We start from the raw sequence: 20,600 nt of genomic DNA, 5'->3' as shown, positions 1-20,600 counted from the left end.
TTTCGTATGCCAGCCAAGAATTTAATAAAGTGCTTCGATTCATCCAATGAATGCAAACTACTAAGCAACGATGGTTGCAATTACTTCCATGTTTTACTCAGAATAGTTTAAGAGCTTTGCTAGGAGTAATCATTCTTGCCATAATTTCATTGCAATCTGAATGGTTCAATTTCGCAAACTATATCTATGTAAATTGCAACGATGATATCCGTGTCTGTGAATAACGGATTGTCTTAACAACTCTAAACACCATCTATACTCATGTATCTTTCATGTTCTTGCATTAATTATTATTTTCAATCTTTAAGCTTACTTTATGCTGCCGAATTCTAACTAAATTCCTATTCCGAATTACTAAAATTCGTATCTGCTTACTGGCATTATTTCTATGGTAAGGTTTAGAAAATAATGTTTGTAATGAAAACTTCAGTATTTGGGAGATATTTCGGGTGGGTGGAATGTGCTTATTATATTGCAATTAATCAATTAATTATTATATTGCAATCTTTAAGCTTATACTTTATTCTGTCGAATTTCACATTTACTAAAATTCGTATCTGCATGCTGGCATTATTTCTATGGTAAGGTTTAGAAAATAATGCAATTTGTTCTTAAACTTCCCTATTTGGGACATATTTCGGAGTGGTTGAATATTCTTTCATAAACTCATAACCATTAAAAAATTTTCCAGCCTCTCCAAAGTTTGAAATTAAATATAAAGAAGGAATATAATTAATGATAAATAAGGAAAATTAATGATAATTAATGATAAGTTTTTTCGTTAAGTCTCAATAAATAATTTATAGTGAAGATAATTGTTGGAGATTTACGCAGCGAAAATTGCAAAACATCAAAAACATTTATTTATACAGCAACAGCAACATGAAGGCATTACAGTAAATGATTAACGAAGAACATAAAGGATGGTTAGGAACAGCACGAGAAGGATTTTCGATCATACAGAATGCATGTGAAATAAACGTCTAGCAGTTGGAGCATGCGCAGCTTTTGCAGCTTACAAAGCGGCAGATTCTACTTTAGGGCAAAGACAGTTGAGAAAAAGAAAATGAGCATTGATATCTGACAATAATTTTATAAACTATTTTCTCTTTGCTTACAATAAAAAAAATTATTGAACAAGAATCTATGAATAGTTTTCTAAGCTACCCTAGTTTAAAAAAAAAACGGATCAAATTTTGAGAAGCTAAAAATGAAGATATCATTCAATAATCGGAAACATAATTAACTATTCAATCTAATATCTCAATGATACAAATTTCATTGATATTTAAGCTGTAATATCTTTATCATTGCTGACGAAAGTTCCTTGAATTATGCTTCAAATGATTCCAGCCAAATGTAGTACAAGTCAAATCAGTGACCATGTACACCAAACGATCGGAATACATGCTTACTTTTCTGTTGCCTAAATGCCATATTCTATTATGAGTAGTTGTTTCTTTCTAGCATCATAACTCAAAGGATTCATGAACTGTCTTAAGAATATTTGGTGAAATCGCACTTCAAAGTATAGCAACTGGTGTAACTTATTTCCAAATAAAAAAGTTACGAATACACGTCCTACAGATATATCCGGTTACAACATTTCCGCTTCCAAAGCTGTCAGGTGAATCCAGAAAAAGCAATCAAGGTAAAACTAGTTCATCATTTTTGTCAGTAAATGGATATGAGCAATAAGTCGTTCCACTGTTGTTCAAATTTCATATTTTAGTAAGGATTATACATCATGATCGAAATGAACAAGCCTATAATTTTGGAACTATATCTCTGTGCTGAGATGGCAAAATGTTATAAGTCTCTTCTCAAAAAATTAAGTTTATTGCTTTGAGTATCCTATTGATTAATAGTAGATGACAAAATGTTGTATGTAACATTAGTAAAATGTTTGTCCTTGCTTCGCATAGCAATTTTTTTGACATTTTGAATCTAAAAATAGTTATTAAGTAAAATAAAAAAAAATGTTTTACAGTATTTTGAAGTCTGAGATGGATATTAATTGCAAATAGACAGATTTTTCTTCTGAAAGTTTTGGTAATACTTCCTCCAGAAATATTCTGCAATTTTGTATGTCAGGTCAATACTGAATCAAATACATACTAAGATGTGTTGGCTGCTTAATTGCATCAACCGCGCAAAAATAATGTTTCTGATGTTGCATATATATATATATATATAATAAAATCTTGCTCTCGCGCATATCTCATGACTCAGATGACGAGCAAAAGAAAATGTCAAAGAGTGACTCGCATAGCGAGCGATGTTTCGCAGAACAAGTGGCGAGGAGGAATAAATCATAAGAATTTGAAAATGCTCCCCATTACTGAAATAGTTTTTACGAAAGCTGATCATCATGTCAATAATATTAATAAATTAAAAAAAAATTTCAAAATTGCACTACTTTTTTGAGATATTCTAAATGCTCAATTTCACAGGTTTCTTCTGTCTTATTAAATTGAATTCCAACTTAATAAGTAAGCTGAGTGCTGCTATCAACCAATCAAAATTAACGATTTTTTTCAAGCGATTATACTTGAATGATATACTATTAGATAAATGATTGATTCAGGCACTTTTTTTTTTTTTTTTTGCAAATTGAATAAACTTCCATTACTACAATAAAATTTATTTCTAAATTTGTAATAAGACTTGAAATTTAGAAATAAAGATACTTTTACAAATTTTGTGGATAGAATACAGTTTTGTGTATACTTAAATAAATGTAAAAGAAATATAACTTTATTTTTGGTATTTTTAAGCAACTTCAAGTAACTCGCTAACTCATTTGATCATTGACTTAAAAAAGTAGTTTTATTATCAAATTTATATATTAATATTTGAAATTACAACACTATCATTCAACTCATTTATGGAAAAATAAAAAGTAAAAATACCGTTGCTTTCATCATGTTTCAATAGATGTTTCAGAGTACTTACTTTAAACCACGAGACTTCAGGTGTAGGCTTTCCACCAAATGTTTCACACTCCAGATTTAGGACGGCTCCTTCGTAAAACGGTCCCACAACAGAACCGTTAAGAGACATTTTACCATCCTTTTCTATACTGGGAACGCTTGGTGGAGCTGCGGTTAAAAAGAAATGAATAATTAATTACTTTTATATTTATCGCAAAAACAATTAATTATAAGGATTTTTACTTATATTCAATTTAATATTCGAAATTCTTCGTATTCCATAATATTCACAATTATAAGAAATAAATGAAACGAATTTTAATATAATTAATATTTCTTTGAAATTCATTTATCACTAACGATGTTTTTAAAAATTAAATAATTTTCTTTTTTTCATTAAAATATATTTAATATATATATTGAAGTAGTTAATATAAATATAATGTAAAAACTGTGAAAAAATCCCTGGTATTAAATATATAGCCTTGTTTCAGAAATAATAATTCTTTAAGAAATAATTATTAAATGAATAATGGTTTGCTCTTAAATGAATAGAGAAATAATTATTAAATAAATAATGGCTTGTTCGTAAATGAATAGCTGTCGAAATAACGTCTACATGTAACCAGTTATCATAATTTTGTTACTTAATTATATGATTAATATTTCATATTTAATTATTTGACATCAATATTAATTATCCTTATTGCTATTAATTCCGCAAGGACACTATTATTGTTCACATAGCAGGGTCGGAAATATTTATTGAATTCAATTTGGCACCCAAATGAATAGTACGTGAAGCAACATCCGAATTTAATTATATGATTAATTGGAATATCTCCAATTTCTATTTCTAACTTCTAACGATATTTTTTAAAAAAAGTTTATGAATTTGTAAATATTTTTTGCTGAAAATAACCTTTTTAATTAACAGATTTGAGGATTTACAAATAGAATTACAATAAATTCACTTTCAGTCACAAAATGATTATGGAAATTTAGAAGTTATTTGAAAAAAAATCAAAAAAGAATTTCAGATTAATGCATAGGATTGGGAATAAATGTTATGGTAATATCACCAAGCATGTATTATTTCAATGATACATTTTGTATTAAGAAATATTGTTGCTGATAAAACATAAAACTTCCTAAACTTATTATCTTTCCCTAAATTAAGAATTTCTCTGAAAACAGAATTTGAAACAATAATTTATAAAGAATGAATATTTCAAAAATTTTCGATGAATTCTGCGTAATTCGATATTGTAAATCTTTCCCGGCTTATTTTTACAGGAAGACATTATTACTGATAATAAATAAAAGAAAATGAAATAAATTCTTCGTAAAATTTACGTTTAATTAACCAAAACTGAAAATTTGATTCATGCTCGATACCATTTCTAAAAGAAAATTTCAATTTTTAATAATTATTAGTAACGGATTTCATTCTTATTAGTACTTTATTTCGATTGTTTAAAATATTTCTAGGAAACGAGGACTGCACCAAAGTGAAATGATTCGAGAAATACGTATTAAGATTGTTTATAAACAATTCGAGTGAAAGAGGTTATTTAATTTTCCGAAAATTTACCTAGCAATTAGTAGAATTTATCATATCCATCTCTGAAGAAAGTCTCTTTTAAACCTATACATTTTAAGAGAATGAATAAATTTGAAACGTCCTTTATATAATAAATTTAAATAATTGTCAGGTTAACAATGGTGAATAATAAATTTAAATAATTGTCATGTTAAACAATGTTGTAAATAAATTTAAATAATTTTCATCTTAACAATGTTGTATAATAAATTTAAATAATTTTCATCTTAACAATGTTGTATAATAAATTTAAATAACTGTAATTTTAACAATGTTGTATAATAAATTTAAATAATTGTTATGTTAACAATGTTGTGTAATAAATTTAAATAATTGTCATGTTAACAATGTTGTAAATAAATTTAAATAATTTTCATCTTAACAATGTTGTATAATAAATTTAAATAATTTTCATCTTAACAATGTTGTATAATAAATTTAAATAACTGTCATTTTAACAATGTTGTATAATAAATTTAAATAATTGTTATGTTAACAATGTTGTATAATAAATTTAAATAATTTTCATCTTAACAATGTTGTATAATAAATTTAAATAATTTTCATCTTAACAATGTTGTATAATAAATTTAAATAACTGTCATTTTAACAATGTTGTATAATAAATTTAAATAATTGTGATGTTAACAATTTTGTATAATAAATTTAAATAATCGTGATGTTAACAATGTTGTATAATAAATTTAAATAATTGTGATGTTAACAATGTTGTATAGTAAATTTAAATAATTGTCATGTTAACAATATTGTATAATAAATTAAAATAATTGTTATGTTAACAATGTTGTATAAAAAATTTAAATAATGGTTAACAATGTTGTAATTACAAACATTGAATAAAAATTATTGATATAAAATTTACAAATATTTAAGTCGTAAAATTCGTTTACGAGATATGAGTGCCTAAACTTTTGTATAAAATTTTAATGGCTCGAATTAATATAAAATTTTTAGCCCATTTAGTTCAAACATTTTTTATTTCATATAAAAATATCATGAAGTTTATAATATTTAATACAACATATTTCACTCGTATGCAAAATATATCAGTATCGATTTTCCAACAAGACTGGTTTTCCTTTAAATATGCTTCTTTGTCCTATAATGCATTGCAAGCAATATTGGATATTAGTTTAAGTATTTTATTCAGCATCTTTAGTGTAAAAGGCAAATTAAAAATGCTGCTTGAATTCATTAGTATTCCTTAAATACCACCTTCTTTATAAAGAACTGTAGAAAAAGTTTGTTTTAATAACAAACTGAGATTTTGTAAAAATCCGACAATACATGCTGTAAGCATTGGTTAATGACAAAAATAATCTTCATTAATGATCTCTATTTATTTCAGTACATTTCAAAAATAAAAAACTACTTTTTACTAACTAGAGGGACATTATAAAATATATGGATCTGATAATTGTAGTTGATGTAAGAAATTACGAAAGATGACAAACAGCAAGCTCTGGTTATAATCGAATACCAAAAATTTATAGAAGTATTTTTAAATGGAATCTAGTATTTTAAATTAGAGCCAATCCGGTTTTGTGAAAATAATTTGCTGTAATACATAGATGATATTTAGAAAACTACCATATACTAGGTGAGAAAATTAAAAAAAAGTGTTCAGCATTTTTAATTTACAGAATAAAGTGTGTAACGCATATTTTTAAACTTTCTTTAAATTTAGCATTACAATAGCCACTTTAATTTACTGTAACACGTGTCACATAACGATTAGAGAAATAATTAACACCGTTTATTTCTTCAAGCAAAATGTTTGCCATTTTATAATTTAACGACTTTAACATAATGATACAAGCTGAATTTTACAGCAAAAGTTGATTTCTTTTTTCTATTTAATAATGCAACCCGAGATGTTGCACTTTAAAAAGTTTCAGACATATTAACGTCAGTTTTCATTAAACACTTGTGAAGCACGAAAAATGTAAAAGATTATTAGAACTTTTTTCTTTATGAATCTGAACAAGTAAATTAGATTTCCGCCAGAGACGCCACACCCTAATTTGCGTATCAAGTTAGAGAATTACGTTATTAAAAGGTCGCAGGTTTTATGGCAGGCTCAAAAAGGTTGCTGAGACTAGAATGCGATCCTTAAAGCTGCCAAAATGGGAAGAAAAATTGAGAATGAACAAAGGAACAACAATTGGTTGCTATGGCAACGCATGCATGCTCATCACTGCTCAGAAACTATTTCAGACGGAGATCATAAAGTGGAATTTATGATGCAATATTTAAATGAGTGGATAAATTTAACATGTTGAAAGGTCTGTGGTACAATGTGTCAGTGTAGTTGAAGAGCTATTTTTCAAAAAGAACCTTCTTTAAATCTCCTCGGAATAAAATCTCAAGAATATCTCTCAATAGTAGAAATATCTAAAATATGAGATCTTCGTACAACTTCTCTTGTTGTGTAGTATTAGCCAAAATTTTTATTAATTAAGAAATTCATATCATTAAATGTTAACTAAAATTAAAAACGGTTACAATTCGAAGTAGAATTTGCATATAAATTCTCGTTCAATTGGCTATGCCCAAAAAATTGTGGTGTAAATGGTGCTCTTAAATTTAAAATTAATTAAACTGAAATCTGAAATTAAAACGTATTGACAATATATCCAAGCAGTATAGTCTGCTGCGCAATATTATACAATATTGTGCGATATTATACCATATTATTCAATATCCAACAACATTATATGCTATTGTGCGATATTGTATCACATCATTCAATATCAAAAATATTGTACACTATTGTGCGATATTGTATCACATCATTCAATATCAAAAATATTGTACACTATTCTGCGATATTGTATCACATCATTCAATATCAAAAATATTGTACACTATTGTGCGATATTGTATCACATCATTCAATATCAAAAATATTTTACACTATTGTGCGATATTATATTATTCAATATCAACAATATCATACAATATTGTGTGATATTATGTCCTATTATCCATTATCGAACAATATTATACAATATTCTGATAATTCTCTAATATCTTAGAAAATAGTGTACAATATATGCGGGTTATCAGAGTATATGTCAGAAGAGTATATAAATAGTAGAAAAAAAAAGCGTTGTGCAGTGTAACGGAAATGAAATTTCGACACATGCACAGCGTTTAGATACATTTATATGTATTTAGTTTAGAAGTGAGATGTATTTAGGTCTTTCTTCTGGAAGAATTACTAAGAAAATTGCAATAAAGCTTCGTGTATGCGCTTTCTATATCAGGCAATTTTGAATTCTGAAATTAAGAGTAAAATAGTTTACTTGGCTATCATTTGAATAGAAATCGCTGTGATAACAGAAACGATGCTGCACTGAAGGTAAGTAGCAAATTACAAAATATAGTGCCTAAAATTTTTGTTCAGATAAGAAATTGTTGAAAACTTTATTATCAGCGTCGACCCCAGTTTACAGGCGAATTAATTTACCAGGCAGTGCATATTCTTGGGAAACAATTTAATTACTTCTTCTATACAACACTTTCAAAGACACACATCTTTTTTTATTTTTACAAACGTTGATAATGGATGTATAAACCAAGAAAAAGAAATAATAATTGGTTCTGGCATCTCATACTTTCAGTACTAAAAAGGAATTTATTAAAATAAATTATTAAAAAATTACTGTTTATTTAAAAAATACTTTAAATAGTGGTTTCCAAAGAAAACTGCTACCCCTGCAGATCTAAATTTCGACAGTTGAACAGCTAAGTGTTTATATTTTTCTATGCGGAGAAATAATTTAGAAAATTTAATTGGATTAATTTTTCAATGAACGAACCAAATGGTAGTACGTTTCATTTACTTAAAGCAATTTTATATCAATGCTATATTTTTAAATCTTTCGTTGAAAGATTTTAAAAATATATTCATCATCATATAATCATGAATTTTTTAAAAATATCTTTATATAAACATGATGTATTAGTAAACTGCAGGTATTAAATGAAAGGGTTTTCATATGGTTTTGATTTCATTGCTTTCTAATTAATTATTTTTAAGCAAAAACAATTATTATATATTATTAATTTAAGAAAATAAAATATAATTTTGAAGAAAAAAAGCATTAATATATTTTGACAATTTAAAAATAAGTGAAAATATTAAAATTTTGCAAAAAAGGTATGATTTAATTTTAAGAAGTAAAGAAGGAGACATATTTGGATATTTATCATGATTTATGATCTTTAAGTGCTCTTTTTGAAAGTTTTAGTTCCATAAAATTTATTTTCCTGTGTAGCTTATAATTTTTTTTCTTTAATTTTACGCATAAACGGCCTATATTATTGTGATGGAAAAAAAAACCTTAAATCCATTAATTTTTTCTTGTTTCATCAGTAGTAAATATTTTTACTATTTTTGAACTATTTTTTCGTATTAAAAAACTATGTATGCTTAAAGATTTTGAATTTTAATATAAAGAAGGAATAAGATTTTACATAAATTGAGAGCAAATTCAATTTCAAATCGCGTCAGGTTTCTAACTTCAAAAGTAATGCAATCTACTCGGTCCTTCCAAAGTTTTGACAACTTTTTTCTCATGGATTTATATATTATTTCATTGTGTGGATTCTTATCAATCATTTACATAAAACTGCAACCCACAGTTGTGTAAATTATCAGAATGTAGTAGTTGAGATCATTAAGATACTAATGTTTTGTTTTCATTAAATATTTATAAAACTTTCCTTCAATGATCAAATAAATTCCCAATAACTATCAAATTTCTTTAAAGTTATTTTAAAAGTAAACTAAAGTAATGCGATTGGTAATTAGAACAAAGTTTCTATATTTAAAGTAACAGGATATAACACTTTTCAAAGCGTGAAGTAAAAAAATTAAATTAGGACTTCAGCTCCCGCATTACGAATAACTGAGCGTATTTGCAACACAGTTAATATTGCGTATATAATTCGTCCGATCAACTTATTCTTAAATAAAATATGAATTGAAGAAGAAAGAAACTCATAACTAATGTGAAGAGTAATTATCTCGATTAAGATATATATCACTAAATATTTAAATGTGAACCTACGAAAGAACATAATCAATTGCATCTCAGAGACAGTACTATATAAAATAAAAGTAATATCACGTTTATTCTTAAATGATTCCGAGAATTCATATAAAGAGCTGAAATATTTCAATTACACCTAGTAGATCATTAATGAACTACCCAGTAACGAGATGACTTCATGTTTAAAAGCATAAATATTTGAGACCAGTAAACCATAATTAGCTTTGAAAAACATTTCAACTTATGATCAATGACTTGAAATAAAGACTTTTAAAGGCGAATGTAATTTTAATGAACGCATTAAAGACGCGGAGCATTTGTTGCATGCTAAGAAATACTCCTCATGTTTCAAAACACATAAAGAAATATTCAATTCGAACACCATTTATTAAACAACTCTTTTCCACCCTTGTCTCCGTTTCTAATTGTTGCTTTATTTCATTCCTATGAATATTCCGTCTTTTTAGCCGAGGTTCATTAGCAGCCGGATTCCTTACGGTACACTCGAAAGCTTCGATGATTACGAAGAAGACATTCTTTTCCACCAAGATCCAAATTAGAAAAATCGACAGCTCCGACAGCCCCCGCCATACCGAAATCTTCGAGATTCCATCTTTTTCATTCTTTCTACGCCTGATAACCTCCTTCCTGCTACAAATAATTTAAATTCCTCTCCCTGGCACAATTACAACAATGGAATAAAAATAATGGCGTTTTGCTTCTATTCTGCATCTTTAATGAGGTAAAAGGAAAAGAACGAAAGATTTTATTCCGCGAGGTTCGTAATTAGAGGGAACTTGTTCCTTTTTCGACTGGCAGTGGGGATATTTATTCTTAAAACATTTCCGTTACGGCGGGGCGTTTATTGCCAGGGTAAAAACGTTATAATCGTAAGGCGCCTTTCTAGCATTGGCGAAGGAATAAGGAAAGCGAGAATCCGAAAGAAGCACAAGAGTTATCTTCATTCACTCAACTTGATATTGAAAAAAAAAAGATGGTGTTTATGTTTGCTAAAATAATCAGCCAGGATCCTAAAATTGGCTTGACTGAGATATAGACTGGAAGTGTTATTCAGCCAAGAAGTAATCAATGAAATCTCTCAAGAGTATTTTAGTACCTGTGAACAGAGAATGATAAATTTCCATATTTTGAATAACAATTGAGTAATTGGATTAACTTTTGTTGCATTTCTGCTATTCAAAGATACTTCGGGATAATATAGATATTAACATAATATGTACAATTACATTTTTGTTCATTACTAAAAGATATAACTTCGAAATCTAAAATTCATTTACTCGCAAATCTATGCAACAAATTTTGTATACGGCTAAGCTTATTAATTTTGATACACTGAATGTTTCACTAAAAATATGTTCACTCAGCTTGATATTGAGAAAAAGTGTGTTTGTTGTATATTATTTGTGTTTGTTAAGATAATCAGTCAGGATCCTAATATTGGCTTGAATGAGATATAGACTAGAAGTATTGTTCAGCCAAGAAGGATCCAAGGAAGTCTCCCAAGAGTAATTTTTGTGAGCAAGGTAAAAAAATAGCTCCGGGAGGCACTTTAGAAATCAATAATTCGATATTAACTAATTACAAATTGACTACTCCATCCCGCCCTAAGGCACACGGTAAAAACCAAATGACCGCTCCACCACGACAGGAACTGTGGTTGAGTCCTAAGAACCATTACCGGCCGCCGTACAACCATTCCCATGGGAAGTATGTCCCGTCATAGAGAAGTGGTAGCCAGCTGCCACTTTTTTCTTTAACCACCAGGGTGGCGTAAACCAACCACCATACCGGAAGTTTTTCCTCCTCATTTTGAGGAGGCCCCTGTGGAATCGATATTGATGGAAATTATTACATTTGGTTATTATATAGTGCAGACGGGAATTTGTAACGTTGTAATGGAGATGTCAATTTTCTGAAAACTTGTATCACATTTATTAAATAAGACCGAACTAAACCTTGATAAATCATGTAAATTTGACAAAGTTCAAGAACTCTCTGAAGAAAAATAACGATAGAAATCAATAAAAAGGAGAAAAAAAATCTGGACTTATTTATGTCATTTTTAATTAAGTTTCTCTATACATGAAAACTCTGACAAATTTATGATAAAATTGAGGCAATCGCTTCGATTGTAAAGCGATTTAATTAAGTAAAAATTACAAGTTTATTTTATTTTATTATTTTTTTACAAACTAGATTAATCTAAGAAATGTGTTACAAGAGAAGTGACTAAGTAATATACCATAATGATTTCTGACTAATTTAATTATTTGCATTTATTTTTTTAAATCCATGAAATCTTAACCGCTTGGAAAAAACTTTCAAACCCAGACCTCTAACTTTAAACGAAATTAAGATCTTCAAAACTGTTAGCTTTACTGTCATTGACATAATATATGTTAAAATAAGGCCAGAATGTAAAGTCGCAAAATATTTTAAAGGACACTAGTCCCTAGTGCTTAGTACAAGATATCTTTGATAAAGGACATAAACTGCCTCCAGTAATTTTAGTAGTCAATGCTTTGTTTGAAATTCAATCGATCAAACTAAGCCATAAAAAGCTCTTTTTATAGGTCATAAAATTGCTTCAGATCAAAAATAAATTTGAGGGAGTTAGGTCAAACCTGAATTTATATACGAATATTTAAAGTCCTTATTACATATAATATGTTAAATTTGTCACAGCTTTCGAGAAATTATTCCAATTTTTATTCTAATCAGATAAGTATGAAGAAATTTTTGTTTTAGGGGATAATTGATTATTCAAAATGGATAAAAACCATTTATGAGATCTTATAATCTTTTCGTTTCCACATCAATCCAAAATTATTCTCATTGTTGATTCCAATATTTTGATGAAATATTAACTTTTAGTTTTAACAAAATGGCCTTAAAATTAAAAATTAATACGAAAGAAAATAGTTATTTATTATCTTTAAATAAACAATTCATTTAATAAATGACAGCAATTGAATTTAAGGAAGGAAAACCAAAAGAAAAAGTGGAAAAGGAAATTATTTTCATTACTTCATTGCTTTCAGAATCGAATATTTTATATTTTAGTTTCGAGTTACAGACTTATGCTTTACAATAATGAAAATAATGTAACTGTGTTTTTATTCCGTACGCAAAGAGTTTGCGATTTTATTCAAACATGAAATTCTACTACTTTCAATATAAAAGAACACAAATTTCTCTTTAATGGTTTTCTAGTTTCTTGAATATTTTATGAAATAAACTTTCAAAATTTTACATTTGAACAAATAAAAGAAACCCAGGTATATTTATATTCCTAACGATATTGCTTTGTAATATTTCTAATAGAAATGAGAGTAGATTAAAAGAAAATCATTATAGTAATATATCCATATTACTATGAATGTTTGTTTTTGAAAACTAATTCAGAAAACTGAATTTTATAAAGTCGGAGATGAAAATAAAACTACAAATATTAAACACAATTCCCCCCCAAAACTCTTAAAAATAAGACTTATTTATAAAATTAAATTTTAACTCATCTTTTGAATCTTTCAAATGAAATGTATTTATAACATTTAAAACAATTTGAAAAATAAAACATTAAAATGTAGTTTTTTGTATGTAAAAATAATTGATAGTTGGATGAAGTTCAAAGTTAAAAATCTATATAGTAAATTATCATCTAAAACCATCTTAAATCAAGCAGTTACTTTTCTTATATTATAAGCTGAAATTATTAAAGTAAGAGATTTCATGAAAAACATTTTTATAAAACAAATATATATTAAATTATGATTGTTTTTTTTTACAATATTTTTTTCTAATTAAGGAAACTTCATGGCTTTTATATATATATATATATATATCTTCAATTCAATATTTATTAGAAAAAGGATAAACTGAAGGAAAATTAAAAAAAGACCACTCTGAAAAGCAAGAAAATGTAGACTTTCACATCCACAGAAAAGGTAATTGGCCTAATTAACCTCGGCATGTTATTGTAGTGCTTTTTTAACTTCCTTTTTAAAATATCAGAGCCCTTTTTTATTTCACAATTGAATAATCTAATGCTGAAACCATCAAGTGATCCTAGTAGTAACATTTGCTATATTATTATCAGATACCTGACATAGTATATAGTGAAAATAAATATATTGAGTGCTACTGTGCATTTATGTATATTTTACAAAACTAAATGCAAAAGTAGGTAGCAACATAAAGTATTGTAAATCTTTTTTTAGCTTCCTTTTCAAAATATTAAAACTATATTTCAAATATATTCAAATTATATATTCTAATTTATAAAAATTTAAAATATTTTTTACAATCGAATATTCAAATAGTCATATGACCGTATAACTAGCATTGACTATAATAGTATCAGATACCTTATACTGTATAGAATGAAAATAAATATATTTTATGCTACTACACATATATGCATATTTTATACTACATTTAATTTAATTAAAGTATTTTCCATATTCACGCATTTAAATTTGTATTTATTGATGACTTTCAAAACTGCATTGTTCAATCATTGAAAATTCACAACTAAAATGAATTAATAAAAATATTTTCCTATTTAAAGAAATTGATTTTTTATCAAGAAATTATATTTCATTAGATATCTATAAGATTTTTAGTGATTATAAATTTATTAATCATTTATCTCTGTATTACCATTGGTATGAATTCAAGTATTATAATATTTAACAAATATAAGAAATTCTTTTGGAAATCTTTGATATACTAAAGGCTTTATTAAACTTCCGTTTCAGAATTTTTCCTTTATTTCACAATGTTTTTACTTAATTTTGCTTGCATAGCAGTATAAGAATATTGATGCTCCGGCTTTTGTCATAAAATAGATGTTTACAATAAGAGAAGAGTTTTCTCTGTAAATATTTATTTAAATTTTCTGTTTAACCAGGAAAATATAAAGTCCTTTTTAAAATTTTTCTAAAGTTATTTCAAAATAAATCAAGGTTTACATACACTAATTTTGATGTAATCACTTATTTTTTATTTTTCCTTTAACAAATACGAAACAAATAAAACATTAAAAATTAGGGGCTACGAATAAGCGCTTCATGAATGTATTTTATATTTGATTGCATTTTTGGACACACATTTCTACCGATTTCTTCACGTATCTATTATCCGTACACGTGAATATTTCAGTTAATATGTTCGATGAAATATTGTTACGAATCTGTGATGCGGCTTCCCAGCATAGTTGGTTCCATAGGAGGTCCCAGAGCTTGGAGACAAACTTGACGACCATTTGGCGACTTGGCGACGAATTTGGTGACTTTGGCGACAAAAAAAGATTATTCCCGAAACATCGAGAATTTTCCCGATCCGTCCATTAGGAGCCGAGATACGCCTCGAACGTTCCTGATTGGTTGAGAGGCTTCTAGCCCCGCCTTCTGAGACCTATAAAAGGAGCAGCCTGCAGCTGCCGGGTTGTCGTGAATTGAGATTCGTACTGAAGCGACTGAGAGGGTAGTCTGCATCGACGCTAAAGAACTGGCCTTCTAGAGATAAGCGGAGCAGCGACGGAGTGAAGCTAGTGCTGAACTAAGCTGTCTCTACTGTCTGCAGTAGAATCTTGTTATATACTGCGGTGTATGCTGTTGTTCTTGCACGTCTCGGCTGAAGATAATCGTCTTCTGCGCTGTATATAGTTGTCGTCTTTGTGCTGTCCTGTGTGTCTTCGTGTAAATAAACGTCGTTGTTTTATTTTCTACTGCCGCCTGGTGATTGAGCGTTCTTCACACCATATAACTCCCACTATCCAAACGAACCCCGGAAATTTCGTAACAATATAATATATAAACTACGTTTTTAAAGCATAAATATATTATTTTGATATGTTCTGCTTCCATTCCTATTCTATTTGTTATTGATATTTATTTGTGCGCATATTCGTGATAATATAATTAGTTCTTTTATTATCCAGGTATCAAAATATGTTGCAAGATATTGTAGAATATTTTTGGCGATATTGCGGATGTTGTATAATATGTTTCGAAATTAAAAGTCTCTATATTCCAATTAGAATACCTATTTATTATAAAGGTATTTTCTATGGAACTTGTTGTCACGTAGGTACTTTAATGTGGATCTCAATGACACACACGAGAAGTAGAGCTAAACCAATTTATTAACTCAACTCTGAACTGAGAACACAGTGACTGACAGATCTTCTGCTTTTATACTAGCAGCGAAAGTTTCAGAATACTTTTCTGGATACAGTAAGAAAAGTTCAGAATCTTCTGAAACATGAAATAAAGGAAAACATAAAATCAAGGAATTAAATATTTACACAAACTGTGAATCGCATTGTCTCTAGCAGTCTCCATTCGGCCATGGAGAGTCGACTGCCTCTTTTCAATGCGGCAATATATAATTTAATAATGACAAAACAAAACTTGCACTGAAAAGTTAAATAAAACATTCTGAACGATAATAGAAATACGAAATAAATGAAACAATTGAAAAGGGAATAAATTCAGTTTATGCCATAAGTTATTACTTTTTCTTTAATTAATAGTATTGGTAATTATTATATTAAAATATTGAATAAATGAGCAATTGATAGAATACGAATTCAATAATGCAATACATGAAAAATTACATGACGGAACTCAGTTTTAGTTAAATATTATCTTGTCAATGTTTTTAACTTGATTTCTCTGTAATATTCTCTAAGTTGACTTCGAATTCATATGAATTTATTTTAGTATGGTTCGCTTATATTAGAGATAGAAAGCTAAAATAGAAGTGACAACCTTTTGAGCCTTTTTAAAAAGAAGGCAAATTTCTGCTTTTCTGTTAATTTATAGTATTTTCCACGAAAAATTTCACACTTTTCTAATCAAATAAAAATGAATGCTTGGTAAATTTAATAATAAATGTATAAACAACCGAATCTTGAAATTAAAGATAAAAATATTCACTAATAAACAAATTTATAATGATGTATGAAGGTAAGTCCTTATCTATCAACTTTTTAAAAAATTCTGCCCAACAAGATAATTTTTATAGAAAAAAATGTCTTGCCTGATTTGAAGTTAATTAAAAAATCAGAATAAAAGAGAAAAATTAATATAAAATACAGTTTCTCTGAAATCAGTTAGAAATCTCATTATTAGCATATTAATAATGCACAGAGATGCAATTTCTACAAACATGATTTTAAGAAAAAAGAAACATACATCTGAAAAATGTAAGAATAAATTTAAAACGATTTTTCAATTGCTTGAGAATATCTCTCATTATGCTACAGAACATAATAACATATTTCTGAGAATTTTTTTTATCGTTTTTGCCAGAGATTTAACGACCAAATTCCGTGCTTGACATATACAAGTGCCTAAAACGTACCATAAATTATGCAAAACAATAATAGAAGTTTTAAAAATTTCATTTAATTAAAAAAAAGTAATTCAAAATTCAATGCTTATCCCCTCCCCCCCCCCCCCACACACAAAAAAACACTCCTTGAATATTTTGAAAATTTTCTTTTACCTAAACCACAAACTGTTTACTTCGTTAACGAAATTATCTCCTAAGACTGTTCTTTGTCGACGAAACTTCTCTTCTGTGAATGGCCGAGGTAATTATACCAATCCTTTGTCTGCTGTAATAGCTTCAGGAAAACACCAGCCCGGGATGGAGGAGCTCCCTGTTCTATTTAATTGGTGCACTTGCTTTCTTTTGTGACGAAAAACTTAAAAAACAATAAAATTATGTTCTTTCATAAACCTTTACGGTTAATTAAATCATGCTTGGAACTGTACCGAGATAAGAAGTGCCAGAAAAAATATCTTTAAATTGCGCAGTTTTTATTTTATGTCTCTAAAACCCATCATGCATATCTAATTTAACAAGGGATGGGTCCAGTAGTGAAATTTTACCTTATATTGATCACGTAGGTATAGTTAAATCTGTGTGATATTCATTTTATTGTACACGTTAACTGAAGAAAAATCTACGTGAACTGATTTAACTATAATTTTACAAAGGACCACCTTATTACAAAAGCAGAAAACGTGTCAAGTAATGGTAATAAATATGCATATGTCTCAAGAGGCCTTCTAATTTGTATTCGTTAGAAAGTCACAGAATTTGATTTTTTTTATGTGTTAAACAGTAAATTAAGAAGTGATCTGAATATTGTTTATGCTGATATAACAATTCAAGTTTCGTAAATTACCTTTTAATTTTTTTTTATGTTGAGTATAAATCTTTATTGCTGCTTATGGAAATCTAGAATGACCTTCTTTTAGATTGTTTAATGGTTGTTTAATTTTTGCTGGTGTCATAATAAGTATGATGATGATATCGTGTCCGCGTTACCACGGAAAGGGGTGCAGTAGCTTCTGAGGGAAAAGACCCCTGTGCTCCCAAGAGTAGAAGTCTCACTTCTAACTCCTATGAAGATGAAATTCACACATTCGCTTGCACAACCCCTTTTTACAGGGGGGCACATTCACAAACCTTACAGATAAAACAAAAATGAAGAACAACCATGCCTGAACCGCGATTTGAACCCGGGATGCCAAGATCACGCGGATTTGCGCTACCCCTATGCAAGGATGCCGGCCACAATAAGTATCTCGAGTTCCATTGTCATATTGAAATGACATTGAATTGGCAAAACATGAGAAATATAGAAATCATAGAAAATAGGCAATTATATAGAATATCATATGTAAAAACGGCTTTTCTATAAGATACAGCGTTTTCCATCTAGAAATCTCTATAGTGAAGAACTGCGATTCAGTCTTTTTTTAGTCAAATAATAGCTTTTCTCCCTTTTAATTGAATGATTGAGTCAATTTTATTCTTAATTCTACAAAGAATAAACTAGTGATTTTATTATGTGTTCAAATAATATTTAGTAACAAATTATTGATATATAACAACTAAGGATTCCTGCCTTTAGAATAATTTATGATTATTTACCAATTCATAGAATCAGCAGTTCTATGTGAAACAATTTTGATACAGGTCTTTTTACTTTTATTGCATATAACCGAAATCGCTAAATATGCCTGTATTAAGGTTATTTCATAATAAAAACATAAAATATTTTTTATAGATTAGATAGAAATTATGAGCCATATTTAATTCGAATCATTTTATTATGATAGAAACCTATATTTTCAAGAATGTTTAACGTTGTTTAAATGATAATTAACTTATGAAAAAGAACCGCAGTCAATTGTAGAATATGAAAAATGGTTTTTATTTAAATTAATTTAATTTTATATCGAACATTATAAAAAAATTCATTAATATCATACGTTACGAAATTAATTAATCTTACAATTTCATCTTATGCTATAAAATTAATATTTACTAAAATATCATAACGGATGGGAATTTTTTTATATTTTAAGACTGAAGAATGAATTTCAATTTTTCATATGACAGAAATCTTATAATCAGCTGTAACGATTTTACTTTTTATTTAAAAATGTAAGATTTTTTACAAGTTTTTTCGAACACATTTTAGTAAAAGATTTAAATAGTGTTAATGTCGGAACTAATTGACAAAAACTTCAATATTTTCCACATCTTTTAAAACTTGAATAAAAGTTAAATACTGATAAGAAAGAGTCGTGAGATTTCAAAGCAAATATGTAGGTGCGAGTCAAATATTATTCAGAATTTAAACTAATTTAACTTTACTCATTTATTTTTATTTGAACTAAATTCTGCCAGGAATTAATTTCTGTTTAAATATTTGATTTCTTTCTTCATTAAAAATGAACGCTTTTATTTTAAATCAAAGGATACTTTATTTTTAAACAATACGATATAAAAGCTGGCAGAAATTTATTAATAATTTCAATAACATATTTGTAAAAATAAAATTCAAGCAATAACTTCTTGAAAGATTAGTCTTTCAACTAAAAACTTTATAATCATACTGTAAATCCTGAAATTTTGGCATCCAGAATTTATGAATTTGTTCGTACACAATAAGCTATATTTAACTGTACTATGTGATTATGCTTATTGTTCCAGTATATGTGTATTGTTAAGATGGCTAGCATACATATTAGTCATAAGTATTATAATAAACACATAATATCTAATGACCACGAAAACATGACACAAACTATATTATCATTCAAACTGTAGTTTCATTTTAAACATAATCATTATTCTCACTTTATGACATTATTCACATGTGTTATTCAATGGCTTCGCTGCTAAATTTTAAAGTTTCGGCAGATTAATGGCAATAAAAAATTTATTTTGCTGATTGAATTATCTCTCTTCTCACATTTCAATCATTCTACGCATCATAGTTTTTTTAGGAGGATTTGGTATATCAAAGTTCATTAATATTTAGATTTGTTTATTGTCTGTTATTATTATTCCCTGAAGTTGTTACCAGTAGGTCAAATAATTTTGCAAAACTTCCTTTATATTATACATATTGTCTTTGCCAAATTTTTGTCTTGATTTAGCCCGCATTGGCTTCATTCTGGAATTTTCTCTAGCTTTCTATCCAATTTCCACTTTTTAACTTAATTGATTTTGCAGCTCTCTAGAGGACTAATAATCTCAGCATTTTCTAGTGCTCCGGCTGAGGATGGGGGTCCCTGATGCTTGTGACATTCTATTGGGGATACCTGGGTTTCTCGTTCCTACATCGATACATGGCAAAGAAATCCCTTTAAAAATCTCATAGTAAAATCACTGAAGGGAAATAATTTGGTCTCTATTACTTCTGTGTCGCTATGTAGATATATGTATCTTTTACCGCTTTTTTTCTGTATAAATTATGCCTCTCGGGATGAAAGAAATCGAAGTTAAAATACCAAAAAGTTTTCTTTTCGGCCACGCAACTGCTAAAATATGTTACACACACACACACACACACACACACACACACACACACACACACACACACACCTAACTATTCAACTTTTCTTCTTGAAGTTGCTCAAACATTTT

General features: G+C 27.9%; 1 protein-coding gene across 2 annotated transcripts in view; it reads right to left on the bottom strand.

The window, feature by feature from the left end:
- LOC129980966 (B-cell receptor CD22-like) overlaps nucleotides 1–20,600 on the bottom strand; it is a 679,794-nt gene that overhangs the window by 238,912 nt on the left and 420,282 nt on the right. For both annotated transcript variants that reach the window (XM_056091523.1, XM_056091513.1), the window contains exon 3: nucleotides 2,956–3,101. In XM_056091523.1, the coding sequence (XP_055947498.1) occupies nucleotides 2,956–3,101 (146 nt within the window). The remainder of the gene's footprint in view (nucleotides 1–2,955; nucleotides 3,102–20,600) is intronic.

The sequence above is a fragment of the Argiope bruennichi genome, chromosome 1 (genome assembly GCF_947563725.1).
Source record: "Argiope bruennichi chromosome 1, qqArgBrue1.1, whole genome shotgun sequence".
In the NCBI taxonomy this organism is placed as follows: domain Eukaryota; kingdom Metazoa; phylum Arthropoda; class Arachnida; order Araneae; family Araneidae; genus Argiope; species Argiope bruennichi.
This window is presented reverse-complemented; position numbering and strand designations above follow the sequence as displayed.